We start from the raw sequence: 20189 nt of genomic DNA, 5'->3' as shown, positions 1-20189 counted from the left end.
TTCTTAACTTCCCTATAAGTCGAGTACACTTTAAGTTTAAAACACAGCACCAAATATTTAAGTGTGCGATGGGAATAGAGGCAGCTCGGGCAGGTATTTATCTATTATGTTATCTGCATTACATACGTGTACGTATATGTATATATAGGTATTTTATAAATACATGTAATAGAATGACTAACACATGCAATTGTCGCGACACTCCGAAAGAGAGTGTCTGAAGGTAACAAAACTCCATACATGCACTTCGCGTAACGCGGCAAATCAATCATGCTTTCCAAAGTGGGGGAGGAGAGAGAACTTTAAAATTAAGAATTTACAGTGCATTTACTTTTTTGCCGGACACTGTCGATTTGCGCCTTTCGATTTTGATATGTGCTATTATTGAAATAGAGTATTGCGTAAGACCAAATGTAACCGAATGTTGAAAGAATATGTTTAAAAAGATGAAACAAACGTTAACGTTAATTAAGAAGTTTATAATACAGTCAAGCGTATGCATCGACAAAAGAAGGATTCGAATGATTGCAAATCGGAGATGGGCAGAATACTACTTGCCTTCTCGTTGAATATAAATTAGGATTTGAATTATTGAAATGAAATTATATTTGACAGCGAATAGAATTTGTCTGAGAATGATCGTCGTTTCACCGAGTAAAATTATGCTAATCTTTGTTGCAAGTTGAGCACGATACGAGTCGCATTCTACTCGTGTACGTCCACTTTGCTGTTCTTTCAAAGAAAAGGCAATGAAATTAATAAGTGGTTAAAACGTTCAGCGATTCTTGTTGAAAACAAGTCGATGAAAATTTCAGGACATAAGCAACAAGCCTATGATTCTTGAAATTATAAACTGCTGACGCAACAAAATCCGCGTTTTAATTCTTCATTTTTGTGGATGAAGAAATTTCCAACTTACAACCACTGTGTTGATCTATTAAGTACTCGTTATAAGCTCGTATCTCTGCATTAGAATTGCAACGTAGATAACGATTCATCATTTTCTACTCTATCTCTATCACCGAATATATACGTACGTTCCACGAGCAAACTGATAAGGTGATTGTGTAATTAAGCGAGTTTAAATATAATGTAGAATTAATAGAGCACCATACCAGAGTAAAAAATGTTACAGTTATTTGTTACATCTATGCAGTCTTAAACAAAAATATGACTTCTCTGTCGTGTGCGTTAAGAAGAAAATATATTTAGTGGTATATTTTATTTACCGAGGAAAACAAAAATGATATTCGTTTGGACAACTGATAAAGCATACTGCTCGTTTAATCATCATGGATTGTATTAGAAGAATTTGATAAACACGAGTAACTTTTTACGTGTAATGTTGCGAGTATATTTTGTTTAAATTACTTCCATTTTTTTTTCTTTTTTTTTTACGAAATGGGCATTGGTCAATGTAACATTGAAATTAGAGATCTCGGAGAACACGATGGAGAAACACGTTTGTTTAGAGAGCTGTCTTTATGATAGCTATTTCCTAATTTGTACATTATAATAAGACATTACCATCTTGAATAGGTAAAAGGAAAGTTTCTACGATTATTTACAATGAAAATATTTGCAGTATAGAGAGAGTTCATTGTATGTAATAGATTCACATATAGCATCCCAAACAAAGTAGAACAACATGGTTTTACTCGATACTTATCAACATTTCATATTGTATAGTACACATATTGTACTTATCCATGCATATCGTAGTAGGTGTCATGAAAGATATAGAGCAAAGAAATTGTAAATTTGTTTTCCTTGTCAGAAATGTTACAAAGCTATACCGATAGAATTATGTGAACAAAAATTATTTATGCGCCATATTACAATGTAAACATATCGTAATATTGTACAAAGAATAAATATATATCGAAAAACTAACGTGTTGTGTAGCGTGTTTGGCAACACGAAACTTCTAGAAATACGCTATTTGGATTTTCACAATTATTTACTTTATCACATCGTTTGCACTGTATAATTCAATAAATGTAATTCTTTATATGAGCGCTTAAGAAGCGTAAAGAATTTGAAAAATAATTTTGTAGACAGTCTCAACAGGATTCAGGAATTACAATTGCTATCAAAATAACCTAAGCGAAGGAACACCAGTCCTTCGGTATATGCGAAAAAAGGTAGAGGAGTTAAACAATCTCATATTCGCTTTTAAATAATTATTAATATTCAGCAACGTAGCCATACAAATAGTGAAAAATTGTCGTACTGAAGAGCCTTTCTGACCGCTAACGTAACAAAATTTTCGGATTCGCGCGTGTGTGTATACATACATAAATATATATATGCACGTGCTTGACCTGTACGTTGTACGTACACACGTGTAAACAAACTATTGCTGAATAATTGTTCCATGTGTGTATCATCCGTATAAATACAAAATAAGATTACATATGTATATATTTATATAAACCTAAACGAAAAGAAAAAAGTTAGTGTACAAAATATAAATCTATCCAGGATTCTCAATTCGATATAAAAATTAATTTCCTCGGAAAAAATGTTTATGTACACGCAGACTTTCTTTCGTCCATGCCGACAGCGGAAAACTTAACAGCACATTTGCGACAAAACTACCGATATACTTCTCTCACTGGGTAACTGATATAAACTTTCTTTTCCTCCTACTAACCCCATCTCTGTTCCCGTTCGATCTATCACAAAATAGAGAACAAAGACTTACTTTTTCTCTCGGTGATCTCCTATCGCGTTTCGCAGTAAAATATACATAAAAAATGAAACGTCACGATTCCAACTGGTGATTCAAACAAATTTAGTATCGTTCCTCTAGAAAAGTGAAGGGATATATCGAATTTGTTCGAATTGCCAATAAAAGTCGTGTCTTTTAATTCATTCCTCAATCATTTCCTACGTTTTAATATATCAAAAATGTCGAACGTGCTAACGCTTATAAAAGATATAAAATATATCTTGCGCACCCTCGAAAAATGCTATTAAACGCTTGACGAACTTTTATCAATCAATCGGTAAAGTAATTCCTATAACGAGCATATCGAAACTAAACTTCAATAATTGTATTTGAACTTTTTCCCTCATTCTGTCTATGACAAAAACCAAACGTGTCCAGTGTGAATTTACTCTCTCAATAAGCGCTTGAAAAGCGTTATTATTATTTTTTTTTTATTTTTTAATTCTTTTCTTATTTATATCGAAGCAAGAAAAAATTTAAAAAAGTAATGTTTGATATATTGTCAGAGATTCTTTGTATATGCCTAAGTCATGGCTACGTATACGAATGAATATAAATCACACGGGCGCTGCTCTGTGCGTTGTGTTTGTTTCCCCATGTAAAGGGGAGTCTTTAACCTCTTGTGGTCCGAAGTTTCTGATTTCAGTACATTTTCGTCAAATTTTGAAGACGAAGTAGACTCAAATAAAACCACGTAACTAAACTTGGAATTTGAATCAGCGGTATTCACTGCATTTCCATTCCTTGTTGTTTCGCTCTGAATATCATCTTGAATTTCATACATTCCGTTCCATAATTGAACTATTAAATATAACTGATTTAAATTATTTTAGCGTGTAACCTCAATAATAACAATATTTATTAAAATACACGTTCGAATGTTAACGTTACCTTCAACAACGCGTATACTTGCACATCAATTTTTCATCAAATCAAAACACTTACTAACTCTGTGTGTTACTTTTCTAATCATATGTGATTCTAGATACCCAGGCGATCAACTCTAATTTTTCTATACTAAACTTGCACAGAAAGAACCGTGTCCGAATCACGATTGCACAACACAGTTCTTCTTAACCACTATTAAACTTGTGGTAAATTTAAAACAGCAATGGTAAATCATCGCTGCTTTGAAAGTAGACTTAATTTTTCGGAGCCCATGGTACTGTTTTTAATCATACGAAATTGTAATAATTTAAAAAGTATAAGAAATGGAAATTCATCAGATTTCTTGGTGAATCTCTCTATGATGGTTAAGAATCACTGGTAAAGCGTGTACGAGCGTACACGGTAAACGCAGTCTACAACAAAACATATGATCTTTCCTACAGGATGGAAGCGTGTTTATCAAATACAAAAACGTTTGTTTTCAGAGAGCTATGCAAGAGCTAGATCTTTGCATTGCTAATGATAAGGACTGTCGCGTAGATGAACCTCATTTCAACCTGATCTCAAAACATTTACCAACGGACACCTGCGACTGACTTAAAACCGTGCTAATTAATTAACGAATCCTTATTTAGCGATGAGACTGATACGTATCGACGCAACGACAATATTTAAGCAATTCGATATCCAAAGATATCAAGATATTTTGGTTTTTACGCGGCTTGCGACAACTAACGATTACTTCAATCGTCGAAAACGGCCGACCATATTTAGGGATGAGACAATTCACTTGTCAACCGTACACGTCAGCTAATGATTAACTATATTAATTATAATTGTCAATCGTTACTAAAACATGTCCAATGTTGAACTATCGATATGAATTTATTACACTTGGAACGTAACTGTAGCGAATGCAAATACTCTCCAGTGGATATACACGTGTATATGGATTACTCACGTTAAGACTGTAGCAGATTCGTTATAGAAGTATCTGTATCAAAAGTCAATACTAAACACGCGTTGTATCAAATGATTCGATACAAAATTCATTATTATCTCGTATCGACAGCATCGATACGATATCAATCCCACTGCTATTCTTATTACTTACAGAGATATCAGTTCGACAGTAGTTTTTTCTTTCTTTTTCTTTTTTTTTTTGGTCCTATTCGCCGATACTACGAGAACGTTATCGTAAACGGCCCGAAGGTATTAACATTTCTACCCATACCAACGTAGGCGTAACGATAGGCCTAGCATGACTGAGTATCATAACTTCATTTCCCACAGCACGATATGGGCGTCGTTGCTGTTTGGATCTTTGAACGTGTAGCCCGATTTTGAGGCCTTGTCGGTGGCGGACTGCGCGTTCAGTTGCCTCCAATTAATGTAACCACGTCCACCCATCAGCGTCAGAACAGTTCGTTTCGGTTGTTCCACCTGTTGTAGCGTCTTGTTTATTTTCTTACCGTTAGGTTTCAGACTGTTGGACGGTGGTATAGTTTCGGGCACCGACTGCACTATGCTACTATTAGGCGTGGTAGTGTCGTACGGGCCGTTTCGACTGGCCGTGCTACTGTTTCGCGACAATTTTCCAGTCTTCAACGACAGATTCTCTTCGGAGCCTGACGACGTATACAGCGAACTGGCATGCGAGTCCACCGACCAATTCGACAGATCCAGAGATCTTGGTCTGGTGATTTTCATCTTCAGTCTACGGTCTAAGGTACTAACTTTATTTGGTATGGCTGCCAGTTCTGGGTCGCTTCTCCTCAGGGATTCGTAGTAAATGGGATCGATGCCCGAGCTGTTCTCGTTCTCGTAATCCTTCACGTACATTAGCTCCCCATACAGCCCGTACACATCGCAATTCTCTCCCGAGCTTTGTGAGCCGGACATGGAGCTGGATAAGAATCCACCACCCGAACCCAGTCCCCGTGGAAGAGTCTTCGAACCCCTGTACTCGTATTCCTTGCTTCGTTTCCGTCTCAACATCACGGGGCTACCTGCAAGCTGCTGCTTCAGCTTTACGATATTGCTCGTCATCGACGAGTCTAAACTCGCCCGATCCCTACTGCTTCTATTCTCGGTTTCCTTCGTCCTCAGCTGCACGCTGTCTTCGTCGTTGATCTCGTCGGTCTGACAATTCACCGAGTTCTTAGGGTTTTGAATAGCTAGCAGGAAGGTGATGGGACCGAAGTGAGCGTGATAGGAGATATTGACGCGGCCACTGATGATCGGAACTCCTTCTAATCGCGGAAGAGGAATCGTCAGGCTGATTCCCACGTTGGTACCTACCCAGAGGAGACCTTTGCACGCCAGTAGGGCCGTCACCGTGACAGTGGTTTGATTGTTGTTCAGGTTATCACCGCAAGAATTGGAAGCGTTGCTCGACCTTGTCACTCTCAGTACGTTCGACGCTATGTTGATATCTTGCAGGTGCTTGAACGTTTCCGTGTGGTACAAACAGACGGTGCTGGAATTCTTCAGCGCGACCCAGAGACCGACTCCCGAATGAGCCATGAGCTTCACGCTGCCTACGTGCTCGTGTTGCGCGCTGAAACTTTTCGTCACGTCGCCGGTTACCGCGTTAAGTACCCAAACTTTCTTTCCACAAGCTGCGTAAACGGAGGCGTTGATAGGCATAAGACAGGATACCGGTTCGCTGCCCAAGGTTATCACGAATGGATCCCTGAGATTCCAAGTGCCGTCCAATTGCCTTCTGAAGAGGAGGAGCAAACCAACGCCCAAGGCGACGAAGACGTTATCGCAGTGATATTTGATTTGTATTACGGGACCTGACACGGAATAGTTGCCCAGCTCTTCCTGTTTCTCGGGCTCGGAGGCTGCGTAGACGATGATCTTGCGGGAATCCGTGCCCATCCACACAACGTCACCCGCCAGCGATAACGGATCGGTGGTGGCACCCTTTACGAACTCTATAGCACCCACTCTGGTTTCTACCAGATCGAAAGCTGTGATCTGCTTTAGGGAGGTCGCGGAAGCTACCGTCGACTGACCGAATACTGTTACGTGGCTGGATATACCATCTCCTGTGCATATCCATAAGTAACTTTGACTTCTCCCGCGACGTCTGGTGGGCCGTGGATTTTGCGTTGTGTAGTAACAACCGCAACGTACCTGAGGAGGATTCGTACTGAAGAGCGTTTCTTGCGCGCTACTATTTAACTAATGAAATATTTTATAACATCGAATATCTTACTTCTGTCTGATGTTGCGAATGGTACACCTGTTGCGAACTGACGAAAAGCGGCATCTTGGTGGATGGTCTTTGTTCCTGTTCAGGTACTTCCCAAGAAGGAGAATTATTCGGATCCAAAGCCAGTTGTGCTAGCCTAAGCTCGGTTATCCAGTCTTTCTTCACCAGTGGATTCTCGGTTTGGAATGTGTACATTTGACCTTGCTTCGTTACCAATTGTAAGCAGCAGCTGTCCGCCCAAACCATGTCTTCGTCTTTTTGTTGTATCGACAGTTGTATGGATTGTAAAATTTGCTTAGTCTTCTCGAGCGTCATCCCCTTTTAAATAAATACGTAGATTAACAGGGTGTACCTAATTACGAGTAATCGCTCGATTGCTAGAACGCTTACCTCGTATTTACCCTTCAATTGCGCAACTAAATCGCTTATCCTAGACATCACCTCGTAATCGTGCATAAGATCGTTCATTTCTACGCAGAGATTGTCCGCGCCCGCTTGTCCACATTCTCCGCTTTTATCAGACTTCAAGCTACCGCCTTTGTTCAGACCAGCAGTCAACAAACGGCTCAGCGTTGGCGAGGTACTCGTATCCTGAATCTGAAACATTATGCCGATGCATCTAATAACGTATTCCGTTGTACAAAGCGATGCACTCGATATCAAATATTCTTAGCTGATCTGAAATAATTGTACCTCGATGTCTGACACAGGATACGTCCATTTTAAAGTAAGTCTCTCGCTACCGTTAAAATCCTCCGCGGACCTTGGTGTTACCGAAACACAAACAACGAGATCGTTCAACAATAGTAATCTTCTCCTTTTCGACTTCGTTATCATTCCATTTTGATTAAATTCCTATAAAAATGAACGATGACGTATACTAGGTGTGCGAAAACCCTTGGGCACTGTTTCCAGGCTTTCCAAAAAAAAAAATGTACACTTACCAACTGTGTCACGTTATCTTCCCGAATAAGATACCTGGACGAGGACGAAAGTGGACGATGAGATAATTTCCCGGACACGTGTCGTAACATTTCTTTGAACGCTTGGAACTGTTCCGCCTCGCGTTTCCTCTCGTTCAACATTTCCGCCAAACTCTCCAATTGGGTCAGCGCTAATTGTAACGACATTCTATCGTGATGTCCTTGCGGCGTATGCTTCAATAAGTCCTAGGCACAAATCTTACGTCATTCGATGCGATCAGCGAAGGGCAAACATCGATACACACGCGGCGGTATTATACTTACTTGTAAAAATAAGATAAACTGCGGAAACCTCTGTACGGGTTTTACCATCAATCCGAAGAAGGACAATCTGTCGTGCGCGCTTATTTGTTTAACCTGAAGCATAACGGTAATTGCTGGGTAGAACTCTATTGTCCGTGAAGTATACTTACAAGGAACATTATGCACAACTGGATACGCAAATTTTTAATAAAGGAAAACATTAGTCTACCTTGAAAAAATCAGCGAGCGCAGTCTTTCTCTTTGACTCCTGTTTGGCCAAATCCATGGCCACCGAAAAATTATTTATAAACCCGCTGTAAATATCGAGAACGATAGCTTTGCTGAAGCTGGCGACGAACACATCTCCGAGCTTCTCGTCTTTGTCCCACGAGCGCACGCATTCCGCTAGCGCGATTCTGAATAACGTATGGCATTGTAAAATCTCTGGCAATCTATGAAACAACGTCGCTATTTTCGCCTGACTCAGTATAGGTGGCGAGGATTCCTCCAAAGGTTTCTTGTAATCCTGAAACGGAAGGTGTATTTTTAACTGGAAAACACGAGATTCCCCGAAACGCTTTGGTGAACGGCATTTGCAAGTCGATGTACACGTACGTTCACTAGCCTCTGCAACGTCGACACGTAACCGTTCTCTGAGTGTACTATAGCGGCTACTATGTGTCGACGTTTCAACTGCTGAGGGGTTAAATTCGGAGGTGTCGGTGGAAGAGCTGGTGGGGTTTGCCTGCGTTGCTGCATACATTGGAACTGCACCATCGCGCTGTTCTCCTCTTCGATCTGAAACAGGTTTAGGATTTACTAAAATGTTCAACGCTCGATATTATACCGGTATATTTTCAGTATTATAGTTGTGTTTGGTTCGAAAAGTACTAGTTTCAAAGCTCTAACGCAATTACTTCGCATAGCTGAGGCATCTGAGGCGTCTTGATCGGGCTCGTGAGAGACACCGTGTCCGAGGAGTCCACGTCGTACTGTTGCGTTGACCCTCGTCGGATGCTGAACCATCTCGACAGTCTTCCATGATTTCCGGGGGAATCCAATGGGTCCGCATTGCTCATTCGCATATTCTGCGACCTCCACTTGTCGCAGAGCGTCCTGGCCTTGTGCAACGTGTTCCTCAATTGGCAATTACTTCTGCAAACGGATTAACAATAATGCTTACACCGAGCTAGATCTAAGTCTTAGACTCGAAACACGGTGCATGCTTACTTAATACTGATATTACTCTTCTCGCTCTCGTCGTCCGAGGAGAGGTCATGATCCGACGCCGAGCACCAGGAATCTTCGCTTCTGCCCGATTGTGTCGAGGTGTTGGACCTGGTCGCCTCCAAGGAAGGGTGCTGTCTGTGCGTTTGCCCGACAGTTTCCATTTTAGTCGGTCCTACGTCATCCCATGATCTGCACCTTGAACGTGGTTCATCTAAAACGAAGCGACACGTGCTATTTTGAAATATAACTGCGTGGCGAGAGTTGTCACAGTGAAACGAACCACGTTGAAACAACGCCGCCCTCTGTGCGCCAGAGCTTTCGATACCTAAACTACGTACCGTAGAAACTTTCAATTTCGACGCGTGAAAATATATACTTTAAAAGATATCTTGTAAAATTTCCATGAAAAAATATTAGAAAATGGTGACGCAAAAGGAGACGCCAGCCGTGGTCGCGTCTACCTGTGGCGTCGCTAGTTTGCGTGCTCGCCGTCCACTGAAATGGGAGTGGTGGTGCCAAAAACCGGGTGTAAAGGGATGACAAGTTAATTTTCGCTATTCATTTAAAAATAACTCGGTCGAAGCTAGTAAATTTGGTGTGCCTATTAAGTTCAAAGTATGTTACATTATGGTTAAAAAAAAAAAAAAAAAAAAAAAAAAAAATATGATTTTCAATGTAGACTGAGAAACAATAATACGACCTAACGCAAACAGACAACTTTCGTAAGAACAGCATTCGTTGAACAGCCTCCTCGAGATCAACTCATTACCATACGTCCAGGCTACTATATGTATTTTTGTTAAACGCGTGACGACAATCTCTATTTATACAACGTGTGTCAATCAGTTCAAGATTGGATCATCTTTTTTCCTAAAAGTCGACACAAGAATGGTCAACGTCGCGTTTGCGTCGAGAGGTCTTATCGAGCTACTTTTTTCTTTCTATAAAAGTTCAGGTGTTGGAGCAACCGTGGATCGATGAAAATTATGCGTCTTCGAGATGTCGTTTCGCAACGTTGGCGTCTCTCGAAGTACGCAAACGTCATCGCACAATCGATTTCACAATGGAAAATACTTCCTCCTTGATATAATTGTTGTATCGTTATCCTTCGAGGATCCGAGTGAAACTTGCACTTTATATTTCTATAACTAATAATACGGATGCGTAATTAAGATTGCGTAATATTTGCCAAATAATTAAACTTCATTTTCTTCTGTAACATTTCTCTTGCAATTATTTTCCAACCGTTTCTAATAAACCGACGGAAGAGAACACTAAATACGCTCCCTTATCGTTTGCGTTATGATCTTTAAACTCGCGACAAATGCATTTAAAAAGCATATAGACAAAGATAAAGTTCGAATGAGTCATTCCTTCGAAGTGAATACGTCATCAACGTTGAATAAAACTCGAATCCTTATTTACGAATAAATCTTCGAAATGTGTCCGTTACGTTTTATTCGTTATTCGAAATAAACTATGCGGCTTGCATGCACTCGCCTCTCTCGACTACTAAATCGTTTCGAGTTGAACACTTGGCTGGTTCCCACGTTTCGGTGACAAACTCAGCCAGTGATCGTCAACGTTCACCTAATCTCTTGCTCGATGGACCGTGCAAGATTCGATTCTCCTGATCCCGATGAACACGTCTTTTCCACGACCTAGTTCAACTTTGAACGGAGAATACGGTTTACAAATAGTAAACAATGATACGAGAGCGCCTTCGGCTTGCTTACACGGCTATCAAAACAAACACGTTCGAGGGTTCGAAGAAATCGAGAGCTACGTGCTACGGCAGCTCTTCTACAGGCAAACAAAACAAAAACAAAACATTGAGTTGCACACGCGAAAACATTAGGCGTCGTTTATAAATGTGGGAAAGAGCCTACGAGAAACGACAGAACGAACTGGCGTTAACCAGATAGTCACCCTGATGTTAAGTTAACGCCCAAGTAAGTAACTTGAGCGCGGCACGCACACCGGAAGGTCCAATAAAACCGACAAACGCGTAGAACCTGCCACTTCCGCACGAGGGACCGTCAGCGTCGCAAGCGTCGTTAATTGCGAGAGAAAGGATTCTAACTAACAATAAGTTCAAGTTCAGAGGACATCGCGCTCTATCTCGACCGAATCAAAGGTCGTCGCCGAATAACATTCGGGTATTTTTTACGATACGCCTCCCTTTTCGTCAGAGCGCGCCAAAGGTTGAGTAACACTGACTTGAACTATCGCTTGAACGATCGAGTACTCGATTCGATTTGGCGAGTCGGGTTTTTCTTGGCTCGAATCTTGAGGTACTGGAATCTTTTGAGTAAATGTCTCTCTAACGGTCACGGCTGAGGACGGAGAGAACTGGTAGGAGACGCTGGCCCAGGAATTAAGCATTGTTATTTAACTCCGACTCTACGATGCGCGACTCTAAACTCACATACCTATTATCAACATTTTTCGAGTGTGATTTAATCCTATAACACTATCGTTATGTAGCAAATGTCGCTTCGAAGCACGAGTACCGGAGCCTTACAAACAATCTACTTTCGATGCTGTTTTACGGTCCAATGATCGTAGCGATTTATTAGGTTGGCCGAAAAGTTTGGTCGTGACACAATGGAAATCTAGAAGATACGCACAACCATAAACGGGTGGATGTCGAGAGTCGGAAAGCGGTTGCAATACTGTACATGTACATTATGCAAATGCAACAGTTCCCAATGAGGATGTTGCAGGTTTAACGTTTAACTGCTGGACGTACACTGTCCGTCGGAAATTAAAGTTTAACTACAGCATATTTATGAGAAAGAATCGGTTAAAATCTTATCAATGGTTGCGCGTACAATGACTCGAACACAGAAACAAGGAAGAATCTTTCGGCAGAACTCGGTATCCGAAACGATCGATTTCACGTGAATATTTCAGGGATGATAATTTGATGATCGCGCCGCGATCCACGCTAACGGTATCGGGCTATTTAACGTGCGAATAATTCGACGCGAACCGTCTTCGTTGTATAATATCGTAAAATCGTGTCGAACCTTTTCGCATCGTTACTTCATGCTGCTTGCAAAAGTACGTTTGCAATCTAGCGGTCGAAAGGACGGTGGTTTGTTTTCCTCGATTTGGACGCGTGATCTCCGAAGGAAAACAGTGATTCTCCGTTGCAACGCGAAACGATCTTACGTTGAATCTTTGACTGTTAAGAATTTTCATCGTTATAAATTCGCCTGGTAGCGAACGAACGTTTCAAGATTCAGAAAACGATTGTAATTAATTCCAGCAATGCGATAACCTCCGCTTTGGAATAAACCCTCGACAACGGAAGAAAGTATGAATGAACAGTACGGGACACTTCTGGGAATTGTGCGCGACCGACCGTGTTATGCATGTATGCAACGATTATTTATCGTTCCCCAGAAGACGGCATGACCAATGCGCGGCAACTGCGAGCGGTGATATTCGCTCATTGGCAGCGTTTACGTCCATTAAGCTTGCAACTCGGCGCGCATTTCGTGCATAATCAATTGAAACTAACGCGTTTGCGCGATAAATTCCAGCGAGTGATAATAACGTCCAAGTCGCTACGTACGTTTGATTCTAAATTCCGAAGAGGTCCCGAAACATTAATAGATGGCTTTGATATCAAATGTTTGTTGGGGACAAAGCAGATCAGGGTTGTATAGTCGATACGAGGCTCGACGTGTCGGCTCCTTTTTACCGGTATTTCCAGAACCTTGGATCTGTATCTTAATGGAATTAGCCAGTGGACATTCATCGCGTTGTGCTGTACGCGTTACATAATTCCGCGCGCATAATCCGTCGGAACGTGTGCAAGCTTCGCCAAACATTTGAAATTGTTTGCTCGACATGAATATTGCAAGAAATCAATCAGGATCATCCGAGAGATTGCGCTTCACTTAAACCTGACTCGCAAACGTTTAAATACCACGCGTTCGTGAATTAATAAGAATATGGAGTAAGAACCCTTTTAGGCACTCGCGTCCAGGGTCATCCGAGATCTTAACCGCTTTTCCGTCCATTCGCGTTCGTCCTCTACTCGCGATTGTATTGTCTGCGCGATAAAACGAATTCAAGTTCTTTCACATGCTCGATAAGGTCGTCCTCGAATTAATCTACTTATGGCAATAACCGAGCACATTAAACTTATTGTTCGACCCGTTTAAGAACTCTCCGACGAACGAACGGTAAACGCTCGCAACCTTCAAATTTCGAGGACTTCGATTTCAATTTTTGTTCAATTTTGAAAAATCAATGTCAAACATGTCAAACAACGTTTCGAGGAATAGACATGGTTGGCACGCGATGCAGCGTTACGTCACTTCTCCATAAATGACGAAGACGAGGATAGGTAAAACGTATAGCGTTCGCACGCTGCTTATACGACTTTGGTTTTATGTTTTCGCTGTCGGTTTTCAAAGTATTCGTAACGGTCTGGCTGAATCCTAGTCACCTTGAGACGCTTGAAAAGAATAAAAGTCCCGTATCGACACATACACAGATATCAACCCCAGAAGCAACGAAACTACCATTTATCGACGCTTTCGTACGCGCAGCTGCATCGAGTATTTATTTTTTTATTCTTTTCTTTTTTCTTCGAAGCAATAAAGAAGTCTATATTCCGAAAGCACGCGATAGCGCAACAATCTCGAGAAATATTCGCGATTGAAAGCAAAGTGGCTGAAAGAAAAAAAAATGTACAACGTAAAATTCCAACAGACCTTTCTACCTTTAACGGTTATAAAATTTTGCGGTACGGATGTGTGTACGCGTATATCGGAGTATAATACTAGGAAAATTGGACGGTAACGTTGCCAGCTTTTACTCGAATTAATGGGACAAATGGCTAAAGTTTCGAATCTACGTTTATCTCGTGAGAAAAGGAACGACACAAACGGAGAGATTATTTTCAACGAAAGAAGGCTAAATGTTCAAGGATGAAAAAACATGATAGACGAAAAAGACGCGATTTTTGCGGCGTATCCCTTCTTCTCGCAAACCGGAAACAACCAACGAACAACGCATAACGCATTCGGAATGCTCGCTCGACACGTCAGTTCGACCTCGAGACTCGCTCGTGGTCACCTTTAGAACTCTGGTGTCCTACGCGAGTAGAAAATGCGAGCCAAACGATATAAACACAAATTTCTGTGCATGCTGAATCGTAATTGAGTGTAGAAATAAATTCCCTGCCTGATAATTGTTTGTTTCAATTGTTTGTAACCCCTAATATTTGTAGTTTAATGTCTTTAAATACCGAAGCAGTAGGAGTGAAACACCTGTAAGTTCCTGAACTATATAGCCAACCTTAAGAGAGCAAGAGGTTTACTTTTGCATCCATTCCGTTCGTTCGTTCTGCTCGAGGTCTCCTTTTGGGGCTCGTTCCATTGCAGCCGACACGTCTCGGTTGATAATCCAAGTTTAGGGAGCCTCGGAGACCACGAATGAGGTCGTTAACGAAACCGTGATTTCTCGTATCACGGCGAGCATTTTGTCGTAACATTTATCAAGGCTCGATGGAAACGGGGGGAAAACAATGCATCGATGCTCTTTGAACGGGGCTTCGAAGAATGAAAAACGACGACTCGTAGATCCGGACCTTAAAGGATAAATCATCGGCAACGGCACCATCGGTGGGGAGGACTTGGTCATTACTGTCTTCGGAGATAAACACGACCGGTCCAGACACCCCTTCTGCGTCGTTGCGTTTACTCGCGCGCAGGAAGTCGATTATCGCGCCGCCATGCATCGCCGTACGGTGATCAAGAAAATCATGTTCAATAATGCGAAGAACGACACCGCTAGCGTGTCTTTAAAACGTGCTTAATTTTATATATGGCCACGAATAAATTTTCCCGCGCACCCGGCGCACGTTTCACGATTAACCGATCGAGTATTACGATAGAAAGAGACTTGGATCGTTTTCGATGACAGTTACGAGAGTATCTATCGGATCTTGAAATTACTAAATGCGAATGTAAATATACGCTGTATGCTTGCTTTCGCGTAATAACGAAGACTGCGATGGGATAGAAAAGAGACATGATTTTCATCGTTGCTACAGTCAGAGACACCGTTGGCTATAACCAATTTGCATTTATCTTCTAATAAACCGGGTCTCGTTAGTCGTACGATAACTTTGCATATCCGAGCCTTGTTACGTATATTCTTTAATCAATTAATAATACGCTTAATTTGAATATCGTCGAAAAACTAAAGAAGCTGCGAAGGTGATCGGTTGCTCGTTCCCTCGACTCGGTAAACACCCAAATTATTTTTTCTGTGTCGTGTCGCAACTACCTGAACTTTCACGAAAGAAAATGTTTGGAAACGCGTCGTGATCCACCTACGCATCAAACCACACACGAGCGGACACAGAGTACAAACGGAACGTAGAACCACGTGTTCTTTTACACGAAAAAATGTTTGTGAAATGTCATTTTGAAGCGTGAAGGATACGACCGTTATAGTCCTAAAGAAATGCTCCAACTTATCCATCGCTCCTCAAAGTGACAATTGCCTTAAAAAAAAAAAAATGTATCGATCGATCGATATACTTGCTAGTTTAAAATAAAATAAAATATTATGTACTGTGCAGACTAACGTTGGTTTCTGTACCATCGATTTTTCCATTCCGAGGTTCCATTACACGTTCTATTCTTTTTTATATTCCATAGAATCGAGATCGAATAAATATAACTGTTCGATTTAATACGACACGAATAATAGCAGTCCTCGGCTCTCTCTTCTATCGAGCTACCCACTCGTCCCCTTTTCACGAGCAAATATATGGGGAAACGAACGTGTCCAATTGTGTCCACAATTCCACATCGTTGGAGCGCAAACTTTGTAAAACGTAACAAGACGATCTAACGTGTACGTTCTTCGCGAGTCTAATTACTTTTTTTTCCACAGCCATTCCTTTGTTTTTTTCTTCTTTTTTTTTCAAACAATTTAAATTAAAATCCAACCGTAATCGATAAAAAATGAAACTCGTGCTTTAAATAAGTTTGTACAGTTATCGAACTCCCGAGATCGATGCTCGAGTTATTCGTATTCTTATACGTTAAGTATGTTTTTTCGCGTTTCCCTTGAGGTTGCACGCAAAAAGAGGAGAAAAGTGAAGCAAAAAATGTTCCTGTATTCGCTCTGTATCGACTACTGTCGTTGGCAGCTGCTGGAAGACCTTAACCCTCTATGACCTTCCACAACAATTACGTTCGACTTTGGTAAACATTGACACCGTGACAAAGATTAAAAGACAACAGAGGATTAATATATTTCCTCTGAGGAGATCCATAAATGTCAACAAGTATTTCCAACAATTCGGTAAATCGTGAAATTCAACATCAAGGGTGAATAATTCGATTCGAGCCGAGTTGGATAAAGTATCGCCTAGATAAAACGTCCGTTCGATTCGAAGTTATGGAATATTCAATGAATATCAAAACGAATTTCTAGCGATCCGTACGAATCGTTCGCGCGAATTTATCCCATGCCGGGGTTGACTAATTCGATTCGACGCAACTAATTCACGGGGCACGCGAGAAGCGCGTCCAATGCACGCCCACTCGCGCGCGTATACCTCCCCGACGGCTACGGGCTCGAAAAACATCCGAGTTCGTACACTTTAAAGTTTATTACATCGTAAGGTTGGTTACTCGTACTGACCGGTTCGCAGCGGTGCTCCGTGGAAACGCACCAAGGACCTCGGTGCCGATTCCTCGCACCGAACGCGATCAGCGCGTAAAAACTTGCCAGTTGCCTCTTTGTCGTTGGTCCACGTAGCTATTACTGTATTCCAGTTTCCGTGTAACGTCTCAACTGGACGCGCGGACACGTCGTTGCGACGAACATATCGCGGACTCGCGTCACATTGTTCGAGAAATAAAGCAGCGAGTATCGAACTATCGACTCGCTTCGACACCAACGACACATTCGCGTTACTTCCGAGAAGAGCTCCAACGAATTTCTGCGCTGTTTTCGATCGCGGTACAAAGGTCCGAATGTAAACACGGCGAGTCGCGAGATAGGAGAAACGCGACCGCCTAGCTGGAGCACACGATCGACACTATTCGTCCGCGAGCCGCGTCGCTCATTCTCTGTAGCAGTCGACCCACGCGTTCTCTCTCGCGGAACAGAGACAGCGGGACGAGCTTGTATCTTGCGATGCACGCGATAGCGCGGGCGCATGCGTTTTTACGCGTCCTCTCCTCGTCTAACGACGCTATGTGCGCGTACCTTCGATTGCTTCAACGACAGGGTGGAAATGAATCTTTAACGATCCCCACGACACGGGACAAGAACAAGGAAAGGCTCTTGGTCGGTTTAACGCTTCCAGCTGGATGCAATTTCGTTCGAATAATGAAAACCGTGTACGTTCTATATCGATTCGTGTGCTACGTGTATGCACAGAAAATGAAGTAGTCCGTGTCGTAGTTCGTAACATTATTCTCCAAGCTGGTAACGTAGATGCGATGCATTCGGAGGCTGGTCACGCACGCGTTCGTCTTACGACATCGCGCATTTTGTGTCCGATCGATAGTTTTTATACTTGAAAGAGAATATCACAGGAAACGCGATATAACCGCCATTCCAACGGATATCCAGTACAGAAAAATAAAGTAATCGAAAGCTACGAGAGCGATGCCAACGAGTACCGTGCGAGCATGGGTCGCATAAGCGATTTGTGCTCCAAGAGGGTGAGTCGCGAGGGCTATTTTCCACGGGAGTTGTAGAACCTGCTACGGATTTACCGTGCAGAGGGTTATCGATGGGACTGTAGTCGCTCCGATAGATATTTCTCGGTGAAGAAAAACGTCGAGACACGTATTCGGGTAGATTCGTATCGGTTCGCGCGTGTAAGTAATTTACACGAGTTACTTGTTAACGACACATTGGGGGTAATACGGTCCCGGCAACGTTTTATCGCTCGTGCTCCCAACCTATTTGTTAATCCTACGCGACTGCATTGCGTACACGTGGAACGAAACGCGCGGTTGTCACTTGAAAGAGTTCATTCGGAATCCCTGCATCCACAATTCACGCGAGCGATGTTCTACTTCGATTCGGAATGATTTTTCTTCCAGTTCACGTTCGATTCGATTACTGGCGCGCTCGACAACGCATAGGATGAATCGTTGAGGTTTACTTGGCACCCGTGCTAACTAAGAAAAATTCCCGAGTAACGATCGTGTTTTCCACGAATGAGTTCTATTCTTTTTCTTTCAGATTCGAGAACGTGCCGATCGACAACCATCCTTAACCGATTTTTTATTCGACGGTGAGGTGTTTAAAAATTCCCGTCCCGCCACTTAGGTGACCAGCTTTATCGTTCGCGATAACGTTAGGGGAGAGACGTAGCAGGTGCAACGGGTCGGCGTTGTTTCGTCTTTCGCGTAGCTCTCGGTAAACGAAGACTTTTAAACAAACAGGAAATATCGCGCGCAGGTGCCACGATAAGTTTCGTCTACCGCTGCACCAAGTGCATCGTATTTTTTGTTATCTAACTGCGCGAATAAGCGCACGCCAGCTGAACGATCATTTTTGCAAAATAACAAAAATTGACATCGACGAGGATGGGATTCGAACCCACGCGTGCAGAGCACATTGGATTAGCAGTCCAACGCCTTAACCACTCGGCCACCTCGTCGTATGGAAATAATCGAATCGAATAAAAACTCCCGATGCAAAAATGAGTCTACGAGCTCCAAGTCTGAGAAACACTGACCTAGGACAATCGAGTAGGAAATTAATCTTTTTTCTAAATCAACCGTACCGAAGCTGTACATTTGCATGGATATCGATCCAACTAGACGAGCTATAATTGGCATACTCTTTTCTCTGTAATTGGTACGCGTCTGAATGAACCGCGCGCAGCGCACTCTACGCGTAACTGTACATGTGCGATATGCCGTGAACAGATGCTCGAGGACTATCGCGAACACCGACTCTCGCCTCTGGTTCATAGGTATGCGGCGATACCTGCGAGACAATTCGTGTTACTCGCGAACCAGTTAAGCTTGCCCCGTTCCATCGAACACCTACGTAAACGTGCCTCGCCTACGAGGCGCATATTATTGTTCCTCTTCTGCGAAAATAGAAGCCGATAGGACGCGCATCCCTCTCGACTGCGTTCCCGTCGATGCATCGCGGTGTGTCTGGTCGGTGCCGGTTAAATAGGAACGGGCACACCGAACGGATAACGCATACCGTGCAGGTGCAATGCGGCAATGCACAACAAAGTCTGCAGGTAGATGGCCGTTCTCTCACCAGGGACGGTACGGTAGCACCGCAATTTCTACGGGCCATCCCACACACACTTTCTCGTTTGCAAGCGCGACTGGATTCTGTTGCGGAGACTGTTGGGGAGACTGGGGTCAATGGAAACAAGGAAAACCGCTTAAACAACAATTTCCGAACTTTTACTCGATATTATCGATTTCAACGAAAATCTATTAAATAGTTACATATACGATAGCATCGAGCAACGTATCGAGGTCAATAGGCAGGCCCGCTATTAAAATTCACGAAACATTAAGCCAGTCGTGACGATTGTACGAACGAAGAGGGAAGGGGTGTCGGAGGTCGCAATTAATCGCGAGGGCAATTCAATTAAACAGAGGATACACAACACCGTCCTTGTCTTCCGGAAGAGTCTTGTAATGCGTGTTGCATCACAGGTGTGTACACGCGTCAAATTATACTATATCTACATGTCCAATCAACTACTACACGTGTTATTTATCTCCGTGCCCCTCCGTGACAATTAATTGCTCCATATTTCCATCGTAAAACATTCTTTTTGTACCCGGTGCAATCCCCTAACCTTGATCCAACATTTTACCGCGAAACCGAGAAATATTAAGTGTAGATG

At 42.3% G+C, this 20189-nt stretch overlaps 1 protein-coding gene and 1 non-coding gene across 5 annotated transcripts in view; both read right to left on the bottom strand.

The window, feature by feature from the left end:
- Positions 1–2168: 2168 nt before the first annotated feature.
- LOC128872854 (rho guanine nucleotide exchange factor 10) overlaps positions 2169–20189 on the bottom strand; it is a 38556-nt gene continuing 20535 nt past the window's right edge. For 3 of the 4 annotated variants that reach the window (XM_054115945.1, XM_054115946.1, XM_054115947.1), the window contains 10 exons: positions 9302–9512; positions 8989–9226; positions 8687–8869; positions 8301–8597; positions 8093–8185; positions 7790–8014; positions 7539–7700; positions 7236–7442; positions 6849–7163; positions 2169–6766 (listed from right to left, as the gene is read on the bottom strand). In XM_054115945.1, coding sequence (XP_053971920.1) covers positions 4895–6766; positions 6849–7163; positions 7236–7442; positions 7539–7700; positions 7790–8014; positions 8093–8185; positions 8301–8597; positions 8687–8869; positions 8989–9226; positions 9302–9512 — 3803 coding nt within the window. In that variant the 3' untranslated portion in view covers positions 2169–4894. Of the gene's footprint in view, positions 6767–6848; positions 7164–7235; positions 7443–7538; positions 7701–7789; positions 8015–8092; positions 8186–8300; positions 8598–8686; positions 8870–8988; positions 9227–9301; positions 9513–16984; positions 17433–20189 lie in introns of those variants that run through there. The other variant, XM_054115948.1, reaches the window with a different exon arrangement.
- On the bottom strand, positions 18884–18965 carry Trnas-gcu (transfer RNA serine (anticodon GCU)). The gene has a single exon. It is a non-coding gene; the product is annotated as a tRNA-Ser (tRNA).

This window comes from Hylaeus volcanicus, chromosome 2 (genome assembly GCF_026283585.1).
Source record: "Hylaeus volcanicus isolate JK05 chromosome 2, UHH_iyHylVolc1.0_haploid, whole genome shotgun sequence".
Classification (NCBI taxonomy): domain Eukaryota; kingdom Metazoa; phylum Arthropoda; class Insecta; order Hymenoptera; family Colletidae; genus Hylaeus; species Hylaeus volcanicus.
The sequence above is the reverse complement of the archived record's forward strand: the minus strand, read 5'-3'. Positions and strand labels throughout refer to the sequence as shown.